The sequence below is a fragment of the Mustela lutreola genome, chromosome 12 (assembly GCF_030435805.1).
Source record: "Mustela lutreola isolate mMusLut2 chromosome 12, mMusLut2.pri, whole genome shotgun sequence".
Classification (NCBI taxonomy): Eukaryota; Metazoa; Chordata; class Mammalia; order Carnivora; family Mustelidae; genus Mustela; species Mustela lutreola.
Window position 1 is genome coordinate 6,829,852 of NC_081301.1, and position 19,902 is coordinate 6,849,753.

A 19,902-nucleotide genomic window follows, 5' to 3' on the forward strand; every position below is an offset into this window, starting at 1 on the left:
GTGTTTCCATTCAGCACACTAAGCCACCCATTGCAGTAACCAAGATTGAGTTGCAAGTGACAGTCACTCAACTCAAATACCCACCCAGGCTGCTCAAAGGTGGGAGGAAATTCATTAAGGGAACCTAGAGATTAATATCAGCTTCAGGAATAGCTGGACCTAGGGGCCGAGACAACATTGCTAAGACTCTCTCACTCCCTCTTTCAGTGTTGCTTATCTCTGTGACTCTCTAAGTTGGCTTCATTCTCTCCTGGCACAGTCTCCCTCCTTGTAGTGTAAAGACAGTTGCCAGTTGCTCCTACATCCTGTTCCTTATGCTGGAGATCCGAGGGAACGCCCCTTTCTCTCTCAGCATTTATATGGTACTCTTATAGACTGTTGATTGGCTCTGCTGAGTCACATGTCCAGCACCTAGGACCAATCACCAGAGACATTGATATAGGGACCCAGGTTTGGCCCTGTAGAGTCACATGACCATATCTTGTCTCCTGCCACCAGATAGAGTGAGGGACAGAGTTCCTCCAGAGCCACATGGGATGGGGAAGAGTCAGCTCCCCAACAGAAAAGGGGATGCTGAGCTGACAAAACAACAGATGCCAGAAGAGTGTCCTGGAAGAGCCGATAGGGCCAATCTGTTGGAGAAAGAAGGTGGATGTTGGTATGAGTGGGAAGTGTGGGTGGAAAGGCAGAGCTGAATGGGGAGTGCCTTGGGGACACAGTTAAAGGAGTGTGAACAGTGAATGATGATGAGGTTTCATTTTAGAATATCCCGAGGCCTCGGGTTGGGCAAGTCGTTCGGGCAAGGTGAGGTATTGGCGTACAGCGGGGGAGATGACAGTCTCGTACTAGACACTGTCCTTGCATTATTTAATCCTCCCAACCACCCTGTCAGGAGGATGGTATCATCGGTCTTCACTATATAGACACAAAACAGAGCTCAGAGTGGGTCAGTAACTTGCCCGAGCTCACACAGATAGGAAGGGGTAGTGCTGGTATTTCCCACTCTGACTCCACTTGAGCCCCTCGTACCCAGGATCTGCACCCGGGACGACCACTTTGCTCTCATCCTGTTCGCAATATCTAAAAATGAATAGCGAGGAGGGAAGGGTGTCACCACGGAGCATCCGAGGGCGAGTCCTGCCCCCCTAGAGACCTCAGGCATCACACCCTAGAAACCCGCACATGTCCACAACCTGGAGTCACACCAAACACCTTGAACATGGAAGCGCCCGGAGAACTGTACGCATGCGCGAGGCCGTGGGGTTGGGGAGGGTTGGGTGGGAGCCCAAGGGGGCGGGGTCGAGACTCGCGCCTGCTCCTCGGCTTTCGAAAGTTACCTGGCTGGTGGGGGCTGGGGCTGGGGGAGTTACCAGCTGCGCGCGCGCCGGCCCCGCCCTCAGCCTCTTCAGGCACCTGTTGGCTCGAGGGCCTACGCGGCCGCAGCTGCTATCCAATAGACAGCCTCCCCGGCCCAATGAGGCCCCGCCTATCTCCAAGATCCACCAATCCCCGGGTGGCCGCGGCCCCTCTCTCTCGAAGGGCCCGCCCCTCCGGGCGCTTCTTCCGGGTGGGGCCCCGGGCAGAGGAGATGGCGCCGTGGGCGCTCCTCAGCCCAGGGGTCCTGGTGCGGACCGGGCACACTGTGCTGACCTGGGGGATCACGCTGGTGCTCTTCCTGCACGATACCGGTGAGCCGGACCCCGCGCGACCCCGGACCCACCCAATCCCGCGTGGTTCCCCAGACGTTTGGGTCTCACTGGGTCTCCTGCTGAAGCCCCAGAAATCCTGGGATTCACCCCATTTCCGCTAGCTCCTGAGCCTCTTCCCCATCTATCATTCCAAGAGCCACCAGCCTTCTGCCTAATACCCAGTTGATCTCTAATTAATCCCAGCATCTTCCTGATCCCTGCCAGATGCCCTGTGCATCCCAGGACCCATCCGCTCCCCTCCAGATCTGACGTCCGACCTGAGCCCCCATCTCCCCTGATCCCGGGACCCACCCGCTCCTTCCCAGGAACTGACTCCCAACCGTCCCTCCGTAAGATTCCGAGGATCAAGTAGATCAAGGACTGGCACCCCACCCATTTCCGTGGCCACTAGCTGCCCGCGTCCAGGCTCCCCACGCTCTGGGGCAAGAAGACACCGAGGGGAGTGGCCCGCCCCTCACTTCGCCGCCCTCACTTCTTGCCCTGTGGTCCCTAACCCTGCTAACATCCTTCCCCTCTTTACCTGCCAGGCTGCTTCCAACCCAAGTTCTCACCCTCCCTCCCTGCCAGCTAGGGTAGCCCCATTCCCCCTTCCTTGCTCCAGCCTCAGCCCCTGGACTGGGGCTGTTGTCACTTTCCTCCCAAGACCTTCTCAAGCCTCCTCCACGGTCCTCACCCTTAAGCCTAAAAACGTGCTCAGTCTCCCCACCTTTCCTTCTCTGCTCCTTTTCACAACCAAGGGACCCCTGAGCTGTCCATACACGGTCACCTACTGTCCCATGCACCTCTCTCCTTACCCCTGCTCCCCCCCAAATCCCAACCCCCATGAGTTGGACTGTCCCTGGCCAGCCCCTCCTCTGTCCCTATCTCGTGGGCATATCAGACCTGGCTCGTCTCCCATCATAGAGCCAAAGGGAGGGACCCCTCCTCCCTCTCCCACATAGCTAGTCAAGTCTGGCCCCTTCACCCCCTTCCCCCTTATCTGTCCATCCCCGTCTGCACTCTTCCTGCCAGTGCCCTTGTCTGGCTACCCTCCTCGCCCTCCTGGATAAGCTGTCTCCAGGCTTCCTCCTGCTCCCCTATCCATCTTTTCTCCAGCAGGAGGGTTTTCAGAAACAGTTCTGACCCTATAAAGCTTCCATGGCTCCCTACTGCCCTTCGCCTTCCAGATAAAAGGCAGATGAACTGCCGCCCTACCCGGGGCCCAAACCTCTCCCTCCTGTACCCTATGCAGTGGCAACACTTGCAGATTTGACTGCTCATTAAACCCCATCTCCAGGCTTTTGTTCAGCCAGGGACAGACTCCCCACCTTCAACTACACCCCCCAACACACAGCCTTCTCCTGTTCAGCTCGGGCCTCAGCCTCACTCTCCTCCTCTGGCCTCTCCAGCTCTGCGGCAGTGGGAAGAGCAGGGGGAGCTGCTCCTGCCCCTTACCTTCCTGCTCCTCGTGCTGGGTTCCCTGCTGCTCTACCTGGCTGTGTCGCTCATGGACCCGGGATATGTGAATGTCCAGCCCCAGCCCCAGGTAACCCCGGGGGCCCCTGGGGGCCTGAACCCTCTCTCCCCCCAACAGGACACACGAGGCCTCCGTAACAGTCTCATGCCAGGATCTGTGCAGAGCGCTCTGCTGGGGGTGCCTCAGTGAATCCTCTTAGCCCTAGAACCCCATACTACAAAGAGGAAATTGCCAAGGCCCAGCGAGGGAAAACAACTGGTAGAGGTCACACAGCTTCGCTTCACTCAGACCAGAGCATTCTGCCCCTCCAGACCCCCTCCAAGACACAGGGGATGGGCCCCCAACTGCGCAGACCCGGAGCTAAGCTAGTCCCCAAGGGAAATGTCCCCCGGTACCATCTGCCTCCCAAGGGGACCCGATCTTACACCCTCTCCCACTTTCAGGAGGAGGTGAAGGAGGAGCAGACGGCCATGGTTCCTCAAGCCATCCCCCTTCGGCGCTGCAGATACTGCCTGGTGCTGGTGGGTGACCAGGGAACTCCACGGGAGGGCGTGGAGGCAAGGTGGAGACTCCCTGACCTCCTGCCCCCTGTGCCTTGGCCTCCCCCCTCCAGGAAGGCCTCCCTGATGGAGGCCCCAGCCTCCTGACCTCATCACTCCCCTCCGTCTTGGGCCCAGAGGGGAGCTGGCTTTGAGCCTGCCTCCCTTCCTGCCCACAGCAGCCCCTGCGGGCCCGCCACTGCCGCGAGTGCCGGCGCTGCGTGCGCCGCTATGACCACCACTGCCCCTGGATGGAGAACTGCGTGGGGGAGCGCAACCACCCGCTCTTCGTGGCCTACTTGGCGCTGCAGCTGGTGGTGCTTCTGTGGAGCCTCTACCTGGCCTGGTAGGTTCCACTACTGCCCTGGCTACGGGGGGAGGGCCGCAGCATCCGTCCGCAAGGTCGGGGGAGAGCTGGGACTCCCGCTCCGTGCCCTCGGACCTCCTCCCAAGCAGCCTGCCCACCGGGGCTCCCGGGGGTACCCCTGCCCTCCCCCAGCAGTAACTCCCCATCTGTCTCCTGCCGCGCAGGTCTGGCCTCCATTTCTTCCAGCCTTGGGGGCTGTGGCTGCGCTCCAGCGGGCTGCTGTTTGCCACCTTCCTGCTGCTCTCCCTCTTCTCCTTGGTGGCCAGCCTGCTCCTCGCCTCGCACCTCTACCTGGTGGCCAGCAACACCACCACCTGGGAGTTCATTTCCTCGCACCGCATTGCCTATCTCCGCCAGCGCCCCGGCAACCCCTTCGACCGCGGCCTGACCCGCAACCTGGCCCACTTCTTCTGCGGATGGCCCTCAGGGTCCTGGGAGACCCTCTGGGCCGAGGGAGAGGAGGAGGAGGAGGAAGGCAGAAGCCAGGCTGTGTAGGGTCACTGGAGGCAAGGCCACCATCTTGTGCCTGAAAACCAGAGGGGATGCAGCCCGCTGGGGTCGGCCCTCAGAGGGCCCTGAGGTCCTTTGCTCCTGCTCGCTCCTCCGAGGCCTCAGAGCAGAGCTGAGCAACAGAACCCTGTGTCAGTGGGCAGGTCTGCCCTGTAAAGGAAGAATGGGAGGCAGAGGGCGTGTGGGGGCGCTCAGGCACCAGAGACCTGGGCTTCAGAGACCTCCACCCTGCTCCCCACGCCAGGATGCTTCCAGTGCACAGTTTTATAAGTTTAATAATCTATAAAGCAAGTCAAGTATTAAAAAAAACAACTGCTCTTTGCTGTGCTGCCCTTTCTGGTCCAGGTCTCCTGGGCGGGGTAGGGGTGGTGGTGGCAGGGAGTGGAGAGCCCCCCACAACTGCCACTTCAAGGCCCAAGACCCACAAATAACCCAGGGAGGCCCAGGCCTCCAGGGCAGGGCACGCAGCTGGGGAGACAGGGCGGACACACCCGAGAGGCCCTCAGGGCCCCAGGAATCTCTCGGACACAAAGTCGAAGTCTCGGAAGGCGGCCTGCTGGCGGGCGGTCAGGGGACAGCGGGGGTCAGGTGGGGTCAGGGCTGGCGGCAGCCCCGTGAACTCGCCCTCGAAGTAGCGCAGGTCTGTAGGGCCACAGAGTGTGGGCAGGAACGGGGGCTGGACGGTGCGGGCGAGCAGGGCCTGCCAGTCAGTGGTCTGGGGGGGCAAGGGGAGAGCTGCCTAAGACAACGAACAGAGGCCCACGCAGCCACGCCAGGCCTCCCCCCGTGCCAGGCGCCCTGCACCCGGCATCACTCACACTGAAGAAGGGCTGGGTTTTGATCTCCTCCGCGTCCTGCTCACCTGCCCCCAGGCGCTGCTCTGGGCACTTCTGCAGGAGCTGGGCCAGGAGACGGGGGCTCACGGAGGGCACTTGGCCACAGGTACTGCCCGCCTGCCTATGTTCCCCAAGTGAGCTGGGCCGCGGGGCCCCCAAGAGAACGGGTGGTGACGGGACAGCCATGAGCCATGGCCGCTGTCCAGCCCAGCCCTGCCCAGTCCCCCGCGGTGATCACCTTCTGAATGAGCTCGAGACCTTGCACCGACAGAAAGCGGGGATATGGGGCATCCGCGTTGACGATGCAGTCAAACACCTCCTCTTCCGTGTCTCCGGGGAATGGGCACTAGGGGGAAAGGGGGCTCACCAGGGTGCCTAAGCACACCCCTCCGCCCCCACTTAGCAGCACCAGCAGCCCAGGTCCAATGCTCACCTCACCCACCAGCATCTCATAGAGCAGCACACCCAACCCCCACCAGTCCACGGCCCGTGTGTAGGCCTCCTGGGTCAGCACCTCCGGGGCCAGGAACTCTGGGGTGCCACAGAACGTGCTTGTCCGGTCCCCAAAGCCGATCCCTGCAAACCAGCATCCAACATGTCTCATCCACACAGCCTCAGTGGGCACAAGAATCAACAGCCAACCCTCGTGACCCCAGGTACCGAGCCCCATGCCAAGCCCTGCCCCATACCCTAGGAGGGGGAGCAGTTTTACGCCATCTGACAGGAGAAAGCAGAGCCTCAGTCAAGTTCATATGCCAAGGTCACGAAGGAAAAGGAGAACCTGGTGCCCTCTCCCTCTGGCTGAGGGCAGGCTGCGGCTCTTCAAGAGCCTCTCAGGCTGGGAAGGAAATACCGATGTGTCCAGCTGGTCCCTGGAAGGAGGGCCAGGGTGGGGATAGGGGGCCACAACCCTGCTGGCCTGGGCTGGGTGAGCAGCGCTGGAGGACAGGGAATCCTGGGCAGCAGGGACCCACCTTCCTTACACAGCCCAAAGTCTGCGATCTTCAGGAAACCCTGGGCATCCAGCAGAAGGTTATCCAACTTCAGGTCCCTGAGGGTAAGGGGGGCAGATCAGAGGGGCCCTGGAGCATCACAGGAGGAGGGCAGTGGCTGCTCCTCCACCCCTGCCCCCAGCACCTCTGCGGCAAGTTACCTGTAAATGATCTTCTTCTCATGTAAGAACTGCAGCCCGAGGACCACACAGGCCAGGTAGAACCTGTGAGTGGCATGGGGGGGTGGGTGGCAGAGGGAGTTCAGGCCCAGAACTGTGGTGGCCAGGGCGGGGAGACACCAGGATGGCCCCAACCCGGGCAGCCCTGAATGTCCCAGCCAGAGTCAGATGCCAGGGGGAGGGGGCGGGGAGAGTGGGTGTTTCTCCAGACCGTGGCCCCAAGGTTGCTGCCCACTGACAGCCTACCCTTCCTGGGCTCTGAGATTGTGCCAGGAATGATGCCACGTGTCGGGGGCGGGGAGAGTGGGTGTTTCTCCAGACCGTGGCCCCAAGGTTGCTGCCCGCTGACAGCCTACCCTTCCTGGGCTCTGAGATTGTGCCAGGAATGATGCCACGTGTCCTCACGCCTTACTCTCCCACATCCTCCTAGCCATGCACCGCTGATACTCATCGCATCTGTTTTTCAAAGGAGGATCTGAGACTCAGATCAGGGATGCCCCTGGGATCACACAGCTAGTGGCAGACCCAAACTCTGCTACTCAAGAAATAACTCCAGGGGCACCTGGGTGGCTCAGTCAGTTAAGCGTCTGCCCTGTTCAGCTCAGGTCATGATCTCGGGGTCCTGGGATCGAGCCCCGCATCAGGCTCCCTGCTCAGTGGGGAGCCTGCCTCTCCCTCTGCCTGCTGCTTCCCCTCCTTGTGCGCTCTCTCTCTCACTCTGACAAATAAATAAAATCTTTAAGAAAAAAAGAAAACAGAAATAACTCCAGTTGCCATTCCCTTACTAGTCACAGGTTCCGGTGCTCTACACTTTATAAACATACAACAAGCCTATGACCTAGTTCTCATGCGCCCCGTTCACAGCTCCAGAAACTTGAGGCCCAAGGTCAGAGGTGCTGTGAGAGCTGACGAGAGCGACAACCAGGGTTTGAACCAAGGCTTCCCTGACTCCACACTGTTCTGCTGCTAGGCACCCTGGGGGAATCAGGGGGAAGGGAGTGGGGCAGAGGAGACCGGGAAAGGCTTGCTGGGAGAGGCAGACAAGAGGGGTGGGCACCCACCGGGCCTGGGGCTCAGGGAAGACATCCTCGTGGATCTGCATCATGAGGTCGCCACCAGCTGCAAACTCGGTCACGAAGCAGGCATGGCTGGAGGTCTGGAAGCAGGCAAGGAGGGAGAGCAGGAAGGGGTGCCCCGTGCGGCCCACGGCCTCCAGGATGCGTTTCTCGCAATACAGGCTGTGATGGGGGGAGGGGGTGTTTGGAGGGAAGGAAGACCCCTGCTGACTGAGCCCTGGCCCTCTGGCGCTTCCAAGTGTCAGGTGATAGAATGATGGTTTCTACATATCAGGCCAAGAGAAGGCAGGACCTGCCAAGGGCACCCAGTTAACTGCTGTGGGTGCTAGAAAGAGAAGCCAGGACTGGCTCAGCGCCTTCTGGTGCCCCTGGCCCAGGCCAGCCATCCAGGATCCCCTCCAGCGCCAGACGCCCACAGGCCTGACTACACACCTCTCCATCTCATCCCGGCTCAGCACCTCCTGCTTCTTGAGCGCTTTGATGGCGTAATATTTCCCCGTGCCCTTGAACTGGACCAGGAGGACCTGGGGACCAGAGAGAGCTCAGACTCCAGGTGGACAGCACAGGGCAGCCTTTGCTTCCCCCACCCACGGCCCCACGGATCACAGCGTCCTCTCAGCTCAGGTGCTGGGGCCTGCTCCCCTCCTCCCATGGTCCCCTCCTCGGCCCACTACCTTCCCAAAGTGTCCCCGGCCCAGCACGGCCAAGCAGCGGAAGTCCTGAAGCCGGGGGGCTCTCCTGCAAGACAGAGGGCACAGGACGAGAGCTGGGCCTCCGTGAAGAGCTGCTCCAAACCCTCCATGTCCAGTCCTGGGTTGTCCCCACCAATGATGCTGGACAGCTGGGGGTGGAGGTAGGGGGTTCCAGGCACAGTGGTTTCCTAGAGTCTGGAATGCAGCTGGAACTCAATAATATGGCTTTAGTGAGTAAGAACCTGACAGCAAGGAGCATCAGATGGTGTCTGAATGGACACCCCAAGTGAGTAGGTAAATGTCTTAAGCATAAAAGTGAGCCCGATGGGGGTACCTGGTGGCTGAGGCAGGAGGAGGCGGCCCGAGACGTGTCCTAGGCTCCATGTGGGGACGTTTGGTGCGCTGTGAGGGCAGAGGGGCTCAAACAGAGCCGGGCTTCCCACCCTCTTTCCCTCCAGCCCCGCCACCCCTAACCCAGCAGCCCCCTGGGGCCATCAGCACCCTCTCACCGGGATCTCCTCGGGGGTCGGCTCCCGGGGCAGGTAGAGGCGTGGGGGCTTGGGCGGGGGCCTTGTCTCTTCTCCCAAGGGGCTCTTCTTGGGTGGGAAATGACTATATGGAGAGAGCAGACAATGGCAGGGCACAGGCCAATGGAAGAGCCGTGGGGACAGACGCACGGCAATGCCAGAGACAGACGGAGGGTCGGAGGGGGAGTGACGGGAACAGAAAGACAGCAGTTGCACCTGGAGAGAGATGGATGCGGCAGACTGGGGTGGCTCCTCACCTGGGCGAGGCAGGGTCAGCCCGGGGTGTGGACGGGGTCTCGGGGCACACTTTGGGGGGGCTGATCGTGCTTGGGGAGCTGCAGGGAGGCAGCAGGCTCATGACCAAGCGTCCCCAGGCGGCCATGCTGAGGTTCATCTGCGAAGCCCTCAGGAAGTCCTGACCTGGGACAAAAGGGGGGCTCAGCCCAGGGACCCCAACGGCCCCTGCCCTGCCTCCTAAATGCACAGCCCTCTCCCTGTCCACACCTCGGCGTTTGGAGAAAATGCGTTTCTGCCTCTGCAGCCGGGGCCTCCTCTCAATGACAGGGTCACAGAAAGTCACCTGCAGGGGCAGAGGGCAGGGCTGGAGATCAGTCTTCTCCCACCTGCCACCAGGGTACCTCCCTGATCTCTAGGATCCCAGCTGAGCCCCCAGTATCAATGATGCAAGAGCCAGAGGGGCCCAGAGAGAGGGATTCACTGTCTGCATTGGTACCAGTGGGGAAACTGAGGTCCAGAGAAGAGAGGGACTTGTCCAGGGTCGCATGTGAGGCTAGGCAGTCAGGGCCGAGATGCGGGCCTCTAGACTCCCCTGCAGTCCTCAGACGGGCTGGGAATCCTTAGTTCCCGGAGACCACCTCCCTCGGGGCCCCAATTTCCACTCTGATGGGTCACCTAGTCTTGAAGGCCCTGCTAGTCAGGTCGGAGGGCAGGGTAGGGGGCACCTGGGCAAAGAGCAGGCCCTGGGGCACCAGATTGAGGGAGAGCTCGTGACAGGCATTGTCCAGGAAGTCCTCCAGCCGCAGGAAGGCCACGCCACACAGCTGCCGCCAGTCCCGCCAGTGCACCCCGATCTCCAGCTCCCGGGCCTACGTTGGGGAGGCCAGGTTGAGGAGTGGGGCATGGCATGCGTCCCTACTTGGCTGGCCTTCTGCCCCATGCTTGAGGTCACACCTGCCTGCCCCACGGCTCACCCGCTCCAGGGGGACAATAAAGGTCTGGTCCCAGGACTGCTTGGCCACCGGCCCCCAGCCAGTCTGGCCCACGACACGATTGTCCACCTTCAGCACGGACAGCACCTCACCTGCAGGGCCGGACAGGGAGCTCAGGGCACGCAAGGAGTGGAGGTTGTCTGCTGTCCCCACTCCCTGTGGCCCCCTACTCACTGGCCAGGTCTCCTCCACCACGCTGCGGCTTGGCCCTGCCCCGGAGCCAACCCTGGGAGGGGCTCCCGGCCAGCGCAGCTGCTGGGGACCGTCCAGGGACAGCTGTCAGCAGCTGCTCACAGCCCAGGAGGCGGACCTCCAGCGTCCCTGTGGGGAGAGTGCGGGGAACACCGTGAAGTGTCATTCTCCCTCTGCCACACCCAGGTCTCCCCAAGATGGCTGAACCCAGATCTTGCCCACCTTAAGCGGGGGGTGAAGGGGGGCTAGCCAGGAGACAGTATATAAGGTGGCCCCAAGCTCCCAGATGAATTCTAGGTCTTTTAACAAGCCATGCCCTGCCCTGACTTGCCCATCTCGTCTACTTGGCCAATTCCCAGAAGTCCTTCAAGGCTAAGTGTAGATACCACCTCCTCCAGGAAGCATTCCTTGAATTCCCAAAGCCAGATGAGAGAGCCTATGCAGCCCCTGTACTTCCCCTTCTCAGCTCTGTTTACAATGGGATGTGGCCTATATAACCCTGAACCAGCTCTGAGTAGGGAAGGTACTGGGCTCTCTGGCTGGCCCTATGTCCTGGGTAGGAAGTCCAGGGTTTCCAAAGTCAGCATGCTTAGATTATTTGTTGATTAGAATTCAGCTACAATTCAGACAAATCCAGCTCAGGGATAAAAAAACAACTTTCTAGTAGTCCAAACTGCCCAGGATTGGGTACCACTGCTGCCAGGGCTGTGAACTCCCCGAACATGGGTGCTTTAACCATTGTCATGGTTACTCATGTAAATAACGGCTTCGCCAATCGTGTGTGGACAATGCCAACAGTGTGCCTAGCACTTCCCATGCCACAACTCGCTGACTTTCACAGTAACCCCATGAAGTAGGAGCTGTCATCCCCCTTTGACAGGGAAGAATAAATTAAGGGTCCAGGGACACCTGGGTGGCTCAGTGGATTAAAGCCTCTGCCTTCGGCTCAGGTCACGGTCTCAGGGTCTTGGGATCGAGCCCCGCATCAGGCTCTCTGCTGAGTGGGGAGCCTGTTTCTCTCTCTCTCTGCCTGCCTCTCTGCCTACTTGTGATCTCTCTCTGTGTCAAATAAATAAATAAATAAAATCTTTAAAAAAACAAAAACAAAAACAAAACCTGAGGGTCCAGAGAGCAGAAGTCCATTGCCCAAGCTCACGCAGCTAGGGGGTGGTAGGACCCGGATTGAAACTCTTTCTCGAGTTCTATCCCTTCTGTTTCTGGGCCCTCGCTGGAAGAAAAGGGGAGCCCTGACGTGGGAGGAACTCCCGGCTACCTGTCACAGCGGTGGGCTTCACAAGCACCCCCAAGGGCTGGGGCTTCCCAGACACAGCGGTCCGTAGCTCCCGCGCCACTCGGCCACGCAGAGGATGAGCGGGAGGAAGTCCCTCGAGCAGCTGTTCCAAGGCCAGCCGCAGGAGGTCCAGCTTCTGGGAGGACTCCTGGAGCTGGGCCTGAGCCTGCGGAGCAGAAACAAGCAGGGCGGACAGGCCCATGAACGCGGTGGCCAGGCCCAGGGGCTCAGGCCACCTGCCCACAACGAAGGCCAGAGAGAACGTGTGTCCGGTTTCCTCACTGCTGCCCCGCTCAGCCCGACCACGGTACAGAGGGTGGCGTGGGGACAAGCAGACCCACAAAGAGGAGCGGTCACGAAGTGGGGGCACCCCGGTCTGACCTCGGCCAGCGCCTTCCGGTCGTGCGTTCGCCGGCCACCCAGGAGCTTCACCACATTCTTGGCACCCTCAGCCACAGCGGCCTCAATGCGTAGCCGGTGTCGTAGCTCCTCCGCCAGCAGCTCGGGACCTGGGAGGAAGGGGTCAGCCCTCAGGCCCACGCCCCGCTCAGCCCTGCTCAGCCCTGCCCAGCCCCGCCTTTCCAAGCCTCACCTGGTTCCCGGGCCCCACTGGCCTCCAGGCTGCTGATCTTCATCCTTAGCAGGGCCACCTTCAGCTGGCTGTCCCGCAGCATCTGCTGGGCTGCTGCCAGCAGCTTCCTCTCCTGTAGGGTCATGACATATGCCCCCACTGATCCAGGGCCAGCCCGGGGCCTCCCCTGTCGGACCAAAGCTGAAGCCAAGCCTCCCTTGTTAGCCTCGGTCTGGGGCAGAGCCTCTTCCATCAGATGGAGGCCTCCTCCATCAGACCAGAGCTGGGGTCAAGCTTCCCCCATCACATCAGGACCGGGCTCCCCACTAGGAGTCGGGGCCAGGACTGTGCCTTCCCTCCTACGCCGGGAACATGACCTGGGGTTTCCCCATTAGACCGAGTTGGGCCCTCTCTGTTAGATTAGAATGTCAAGCTGTGCCTGCCCCACCGAGCTGAGATTTAAGGGCTATGCCTCCCCCATCAGACGAATGGCTAAGACTGTGTCTCCCTTAGAGGGTCACCGGCCCAGCTCCATTCCCTCTCAGAACAGGGGCTGGGGCAGCCCCTCCCCGAACAATCTGAGAGCCACACCTCTTCCCCCAGACCCCAGGAGCCTTACCTTGGGTGTGCCGGTGGCACACGTGCGGGTCATGTTCTCCGCCCCCTGCTTCACCTTCAGCTCCACCTGCAGCTGCCTCTGGAGAGCCTCTAGGTGCCGAGCCCTGGGCTGCTCCACGGGGGGCGGCGGGCCCGGGGCCACAGGCTCTGTGCACAGGCGCAGGGCCGTTAAGCCCTGACCCCAGGCCCTGACCCAGACCCAGAGCCCCTGCCCTGGGGCCTCACTCTCTCCATCCCTCCCCACCCTTCCTGGCCAGAGCGACACCTGAGGAGGCTCTGAGAGGGGTCAAGGCTGAGGTCAAGGAGCTGGGTGGGCGCAGCACCTCCCCCCCCCCCCCCAGGGGCCGACTTCCCACTCACCGGCCAGGCCCGGCCCGGCGTCCGGCAGCACGATGCGCGTGTGCAGCGCCCTCAGCTCTCCGTGCAGCTGCTCCAGGCGGCGGTTGGAGGAACGCAGGAGCTGCTGCACGTGGCCCAGGTGGCGGCGGTCTGTGGCTACCCTCCGCAGGTTCTCTACACCCTCCTTGATCTTCAGCTCCTTCTGGATGGCCCGGCGGATCACCTCTTTCTCATCCTCAGGGGGCCGCCGGTCGGCTCCAGGCTGTGGAATGGCAGAGCAGTAACGCCCCCTCCCATCCCAGCCACCAGTGGCCGCGGGTCCCCCCAAAGAGAGGTGTGCCTGGTGCCATCCGGCAGCCAGGATGGAGCCCCCCCACACCCCCGATCTCGGGCGGCATCTCTGACCTTCCAGATAGTGTCCCCGGGCCAGATGCGAACCCCGAAGCTGTATCCCCTACCCGTGCTCCCCGCCCTCTGCTCCGAGAGGAGGGAAAGGGAAAAAATTCGTCCTGCCTACAGCCAACTCTTGAACGACACGGGTTGGAACCGCATGGGTCCACTTACAAGCAAATTGTTTTCGATACATACAGCCCAGAGCTGTAAATGTATTTTCTCTTCCTAACGATTTTCTTAATAACATTTCCTCTTTTTCTAGCTTCCTTTATTGTAAGAATACAGTGCAGGGTACACGTGATGCACGTTATAGGTGTTAGTCAACTGTTGATGTTATTGGGAAGGCTTCCGGTCACCAGTAAGCTGTTAGGAGTTAAGTTCTGGGGGAGTCAAAAGTTATACATGCATTTTCAACTTCCCCGGGGAGCGGGGGGCCGGTCAGTGCCCCGGACCCCTGGGTTGTTCAAGGGACAACAGTACATGGTGCCGGGGTCGGTTTCGAGCTTTGCAGACATTAATTTGCGAATCCTCACAACAACCCCACGAGGTAGGTATAGTTGCTATCCCCATTTTACAGACGGGGAAGCTGAGACACAGAAGAGCTGGTAACTTGCCCGAGGTCACAGCACCAAGAAGGGGAGGCCACCCTCTGCCCATCAACCCGTCGGGGTGCCCTCTCTAAGGCTGCAATTCCAGCTGAGATCTGGGGCCAGAAAGGAGGCTCGGGAACCACCCAAGGTCACACACAGAGGGCAGTCGGAGGCCTGAGTAGGAGCCAGGAATGTTCCGGCAGGTAGCAAAGCAGAGGCACAGAGAGGGGCAGAGGAGGGCTCCGGAGGCCATTCCCAGCTCAGCTACTAGGAGGAATCAGAAGCCTTTTCACACTTCACCCCAGGTGGAAGCCAGGAAGAGGAAAGGCTCCTTCTCAGAAGCCAACATTTTGAACCAACCAGTGCCAAAGCTGACCTCAGCCCAGGGTGACCCACGATGCCCCCCACTCCCCATGGACTCCTTTGGGGCCTCCACCTTACCTCTTGGGTCTCCATCTCGTGCGCCCAGAGTCAGGGGTGCCACCCAGCCTCAGGGACACCCCCCCACCGGACCCCAGCCTCCAGCGGCCTGCTGGCCTGGCTGTCAGAGGGCAGGGGCGGGACTCAGGAAATCCTTTGAGGGCCCTAGGCCAGAGGGCCAGAGCCAAAGGCCTGAGCAAACAAAGATCCCATGGAGCGGGGGGCCCGGCCACCGGGGTCCTGAGTCACCCAGCTGCCGCTGTTGGGCGGAGGTTCACAGGAAATAGGAAAATGTGTACAAGCCGCCGCTGAAACAGGCTGCGGGACCTCCGGAGGAAGGGGGTGGGAGGGGGCGGAGGGAGTGCTGAAGGCTGCCTACCACCCTGGGTGGGGGTTCTCAAGGAGTCTTGTGGGGGACACTTTACCTTTGGCATTCCCCATGGTCCTAACTGCTCTGGCATCCTACCAAGGACACAGGCCACCTCTCAGCTCTACAGCCGGGACCCCACCCCATTTGCTCTGGGTGGACCTCCCCCCTCCCCCCCACTGACAGACAAACACACAGCTTTGGCTGCTGCGTCCACGAGCCCCTACTGCCGGCGCCCCCCGCCCTGGGCTCCCCCCTCGCCATTTGGACTAGAATCCTCTGTGGACCCAAGGTTCCCTCCCAGGTGTTGGGCCAGAACCCCCCATTCTCGTGTCCAATCCCCACATGCCTTTGTGATCTGGGGAGGACCCCCACAAGTGCGCAGACATTGGTCCCCTCCCCGGGGCCTCTTCCCCCTGAGCGCACATACATTCCTCTCCCCGCAGGACTGGACCCAGTGTGCCCCCACGGCCCCCCTCTGCTTTCCAGACAGATTCCCATGGTCTTACGGTCCCACGGGGAAGAACCGATTTTAGGAAACTTTGGGGCCCATCCCGGTGGCCCTGACTGCGGATTCGGACGTGCTCATGCGCTGGCCTGACTGGAGGCTCTGAGTCACTTGGGGGTGATTTAGGGACGTTCTCAGAGGACCTGAACGACTCACCCCCATGCTCAGCTCTGCCCTGCGAGGTGTAGCGAAGCCCGGGGCCGGGGCTGAGAATGGACCGGACAGGGGCTGGGGGTCGGGTCTCGGGGCCGCGGCCGGAGCTCGGGGCGCCCGCGGCGTGCATGAGACTTCCCGAGCCCCTCGGCCCGCGCCCGCAGCCCGGCCTCTCCCGGCGCAGTTCACCTGCCGCGGCGCCCCCTCCTCCATGGCGCCGCTCCGGCCGCACGGCCCCTCCTCTCGACCACTGCCGTTCCGGAAGCCCCGGCCCCTCCGCCAGGACTTTCAAACTTGAAACTTCCCGGGAAGCGCAGCCGGAGCGGCGGGATCGGGCGCCCCCTCCCGAAGTCCGCTGGCCCTCGCGGGACCTGGGATCAGCGCCGCCTCTCGGCGCGAGAGGTCAGCGCCCGGGACCCTACTCCCCAGCCCGGGGCCCCCGCGCCTCCCCGGCTCCCACGGCCCGCGGACTTTGGGGCCCAGTGTCCCTTTCCTGAGGCCGCGGTTCCCGCTCGGTGTGACGCGGACCCCCGGCCCGGGACAGAAGGGCAGGAAGGGACATTTGCCGGGCCGGGGCTCTCTAGCGCCCTGAAGGGTGGCCGGGCGGCGATAGCGCCGCCTGCCGGCCACGGGACCCTGCTGTGCGGCCCGCCGGGTCCCTGAAGGCTGCCCCGCCACCACCTGCTTCCCGCCCCGAAAGTTTCTCAACTCATCGTCTTGGGTCCTTGTGTCAAATGGGCTAATTCTAAACCTGTCGCCCCACGAAGTCTTGGCCTTGTGTAGAGTCACTACTCTAAGAATGTATGCGTCTCAAAAAAGTAAAGCTTCACCCAAATCACGCCAAATTACAAATGACAGGTGAAGATACCAAACATGTCGGGGTACCCGGGTGGCTCAGATGGTTAAGCACTTGCCTTTGGCTCCCGTCATGACCGCAGGGTTCTGGGATCCAGCCCCACGCTGGTCTCCCTGCTCAGGGGGCGTCTGCTTCTGCCTCTCCCCCTGCTTGTGCTCTCTCTCTAAAGAATTAAATAAAATCTTAAAAAATAAATAAATAAAACCAAACATCTCTCAGGCCCCCGCCACTCAACCAAAGTGGAGCTTTCTGGGTCAACCAGAGCCACCATTCTTTCCTTGCCCTAAAGAACCCATCCAAACAGAAGACACATTTACATCTTAGGAAATAGCCCCAATTTCAGGAAAGCCAACAGGTGGGCACGGACCCATCTGGCAGTGGCTTGCCTGTGTGGGAATTCTAGGATCCTGTGCTAACCAGCACTATGACTAGGACTTCACTGGAAGGAGCCTGGTCCAAGTGGCTGGGAGTAGGGGTCAAATATTGAATGGCTGATTTGCTGACTTGGAATAGGCGCCCTCCAGTGCTTTTACTGAAGAAAATGTGAGTTCCTCTTCATTCTCTCCACTTCCCCAACAGAGTGGAGATACTGACAAGCCATGGACAATCCTGGGTTGTTCTGCAATGGGAAATTAACCAATGACACCAACATATGCAAAGGGAACTCGCTTTAGTCGGGGGGGGGGCACATGCCCACACTTCATAGAGGCAAGTCAAGACACTTTTACACATGAGCACATCAGAGTTACCGAGGGCTTAGACAATAGCACATAGTAGGCTCTTTTAAATGGGTTATTATTAAGTTGCACTGAGCTGAATGTTAAGGATAAATTAGAAGCAAAAAAGACTATAGTTCCTGACTGTAGGTCATAGGATTGAGGGAAAGCTAAGCTCCTCTTTTTTTTCTTTTTTAAGATTTTATTTATTTGAGGGGGGGGGGGATACAAACAGGGGGAGTGGGAGAAGTAGAAGCAGGCTTCCCGCTGAGCAGAGAGCTCGATGCATGGCTCGATCCCAGGACCCTGGGATCACCACCTGAGCTGAAGGCAGACACTTAACAACTGAGCCATCCAGGCGCCCCAATCTCCTTTTCAGCAGGAGCAGGTATCTCTCTCCCATCATTTATCTACTTTTACAGCCAAGAAAGCTGAATTATGTGAATAAACTCAAAATGATTTTCCAACGTTGTCGTGTGTTTCACTGCCTAACTGGTCAATAAAGGAAAGGCGGTCAGAAGTAGCAGAATCCATGAGCCTCAGGCTGGGCAAACCCACAAGGAAACCAAATCCTAGGCTGATGGAGGAGTCCGATCAGATAGCTTCATTCTGTCTGATGGCACTTCATGAAACTAATTCTTGAGAAAACTGAAGTTCACTTCACATTCAATATCCAGTGGATATTGAACTCTCCAGCTAATTGGCTGTTAAAACTATATAAACATCAACCCAAAATAAATGTAAAACTTCCTTGCAGGGTACATTAAAAATGTTTTCCTTTCTATACTTCTTCCTCCCCAGTATTGGAAACTTCAATCCATCTGTTTAGATTTGCCTCCCTTCGGTAGTAGGAGTACGTCACCAACTAATAAAGTTGACAGCACCCTCCACTCATTATTCTTGCTCTGATCACACTTGTAGGTCTTCATGAACACAGATACATGTTCAAAAGGGAATGGTCACTGCTGGGGCTGGGGGGGGGGGTGTGTGTTTTTCCAAGGGGTAAGATGTCCTCTTTAAACAACTGGAACGGCTGTCCATTTATCTCCTAAAGAACTTGTCTTGATCTCCAGAAACCCTGAGAGTTTTCACCCTTTGTGACAGAATTCCATTCTTGAAATGGGCAGAGAGACGTCCTACCAAAACCTAACAGGAAGTCAGAAAAACTAAACCTATTTTTTTTTAAAGATCTAATTTATTTATTTGACAGACAGAGATCACAAGTAGGCAGAGAGAGAGGAGGAAGCAGGCTCCCTGCTGAGCAGAGAGCCCGATGCAGGACTTGATCCCAGGACCCTGAGATCATGACCTGAGCTGAAGGCAGAGGCTTAACCCACTGAGCCACCCAGGTGCCCCTAAACCTATGTTTCTAGAACCAAGTGAAACCCTGAAACCAGTTGTTATAAAGCAGGAATGATAAAAATTACCAAATTAGTTCAGAAACACAATTGGCTAGGAATCCTCTGAAGCCCAAAAGGTCCCCAAAATCCGTCAAGTCAAAAATCTAACTTTTGGCAGCCTGACAACTTACACAAGAGAAACAGGCCAGATGTAAAACCAATGGCAACCTAATGAGACAGGACTCTGCGGACCTTTACAACTCTACATCCTAGAGCCAGAGCTGGGTCAAACTGCAGGGCCTGTCATAGAGGTCAGGGAACGGTTGGTTATCTTTCAGAAATCAGAAATCCTTGGAGAAACCCCCTCAACTGCGCGGATGGTCTGAAATAACATATTCCTTCAGATTCGAAATGAAACCTAAGGATACATTACCAGATAGATACATTATCCTCTGTGCCCCTGTTCAGAGTTTAGCAGGGTCTGGCAGAGCTTTGGAAGATGTCCTCTTCCCAAAGAAAGTACCTTAATAGCCAACACTTGCCCTTTTTCATTTGAAATGTCCTTGTGCCAAAGGAGTTTTGAGCCACTCATTTGGCACTTTCCAATACACACCTAAGGGCCAGCCAGAGAACCCCTCTTGCAATGGAGCACAAAGCGCCCTTGCTACTCTGTAGCACTTTCTAGTACACTAACATTGCCACCTGCCTGCCTCACAGCCTAGGATCCTTCACAGATTTGCAGAGATGGGGCCGTCTCAAAGGTGGTCTCAATAGTTGGGAGGAAATTATCTTTTTAAAAAAAATATTTTATTTATTTGACAGAGAAAGAGATCACAAGTAGGCAGAGAGGGGAAAGCAGGCTCTCCGCTGAGCAAAGAACCTTATGTGGGGCTCGATCCCAGGACCCTGAGATCATGACCATGAGCTGAAGGCAGAGGCTTTAACCCACTGAGCCACCCAAGTGCCCCAAGGGAGTAAATTATCTTTTAAGGGCTATTTTCTTAAATCACCTGCTCAAAAGTAAAGGAATATTTTAAGATTATATTGTGACCTATAACCTGACAGCTCTCTGAACTCACCATGTGTCCGTTTTAGTAAGCTGTAAGTTTGAGAAACAAATATTACAGGCCTACTTAATGATTAATTCAAGTGACTACTTGTTTTTTGGCTAGCCAAGAGATCCTTTAACGTTGAGACTTTGATAGGAAAATACTCAATCCCTTCAGGAACTAACTACATTCCAAAAGAAGTTTCTTTTCCATGACCTTTGTATCTATCCTTTCGTACAGATGCTCTCTCTGCTATACTGGACAATTTGAAGAGCGGTCCCCCCTTCCCCAGTCACTATGAATGCAAGTCACACAGAAGAACTTCCTTATTATCTCAATCCAAGAGCAAGTTAACATGTCTCTACAAAACAAGGAGAATGACCCCAG

General features: G+C 58.4%; 2 protein-coding genes across 4 annotated transcripts; one reads left to right on the plus strand and one right to left on the minus strand.

Moving 5' to 3' along the window:
- Positions 1-1,529: 1,529 nt before the first annotated feature.
- Positions 1,530-4,898, plus strand: ZDHHC12 (zinc finger DHHC-type palmitoyltransferase 12). 2 transcript variants are annotated; one of them, XM_059141668.1, is made up of 5 exons: positions 1,530-1,688; positions 3,098-3,234; positions 3,609-3,686; positions 3,884-4,050; positions 4,236-4,898. In XM_059141668.1, the coding sequence occupies exons 1-5, from the start codon at positions 1,589-1,591 to the stop codon at positions 4,564-4,566; spliced, it is 813 nt and encodes a 270-aa protein (XP_058997651.1). In that variant the 5' UTR covers positions 1,530-1,588; the 3' UTR covers positions 4,567-4,898. The 2 variants fall into 2 exon arrangements, with proteins under 2 accessions (XP_058997651.1, XP_058997652.1); XM_059141669.1 differs by having other exon boundaries at positions 4,258-4,459.
- On the minus strand, positions 4,839-16,082 carry PKN3 (protein kinase N3). Of its 2 annotated transcripts, none has more exons than XM_059141666.1 (22): positions 15,558-16,082; positions 13,145-13,385; positions 12,786-12,931; positions 12,188-12,299; positions 11,977-12,104; positions 11,578-11,761; positions 10,287-10,433; positions 10,095-10,204; positions 9,846-9,989; positions 9,388-9,463; positions 9,141-9,303; positions 8,866-8,968; positions 8,691-8,758; positions 8,339-8,402; positions 8,097-8,188; positions 7,650-7,826; positions 6,571-6,633; positions 6,392-6,468; positions 5,851-5,993; positions 5,656-5,763; positions 5,400-5,480; positions 4,839-5,296 (listed from the first exon to the last, which is right to left on the minus strand). In XM_059141666.1, the coding sequence occupies exons 1-22, from the start codon at positions 15,765-15,767 to the stop codon at positions 5,084-5,086; spliced, it is 2,850 nt and encodes a 949-aa protein (XP_058997649.1). In that variant the 5' UTR covers positions 15,768-16,082; the 3' UTR covers positions 4,839-5,083. The 2 variants fall into 2 exon arrangements, with proteins under 2 accessions (XP_058997649.1, XP_058997650.1); XM_059141667.1 differs by lacking the exon at positions 15,558-16,082 and adding an exon at positions 14,548-15,039.
- Positions 16,083-19,902: the final 3,820 nt, after the last annotated feature.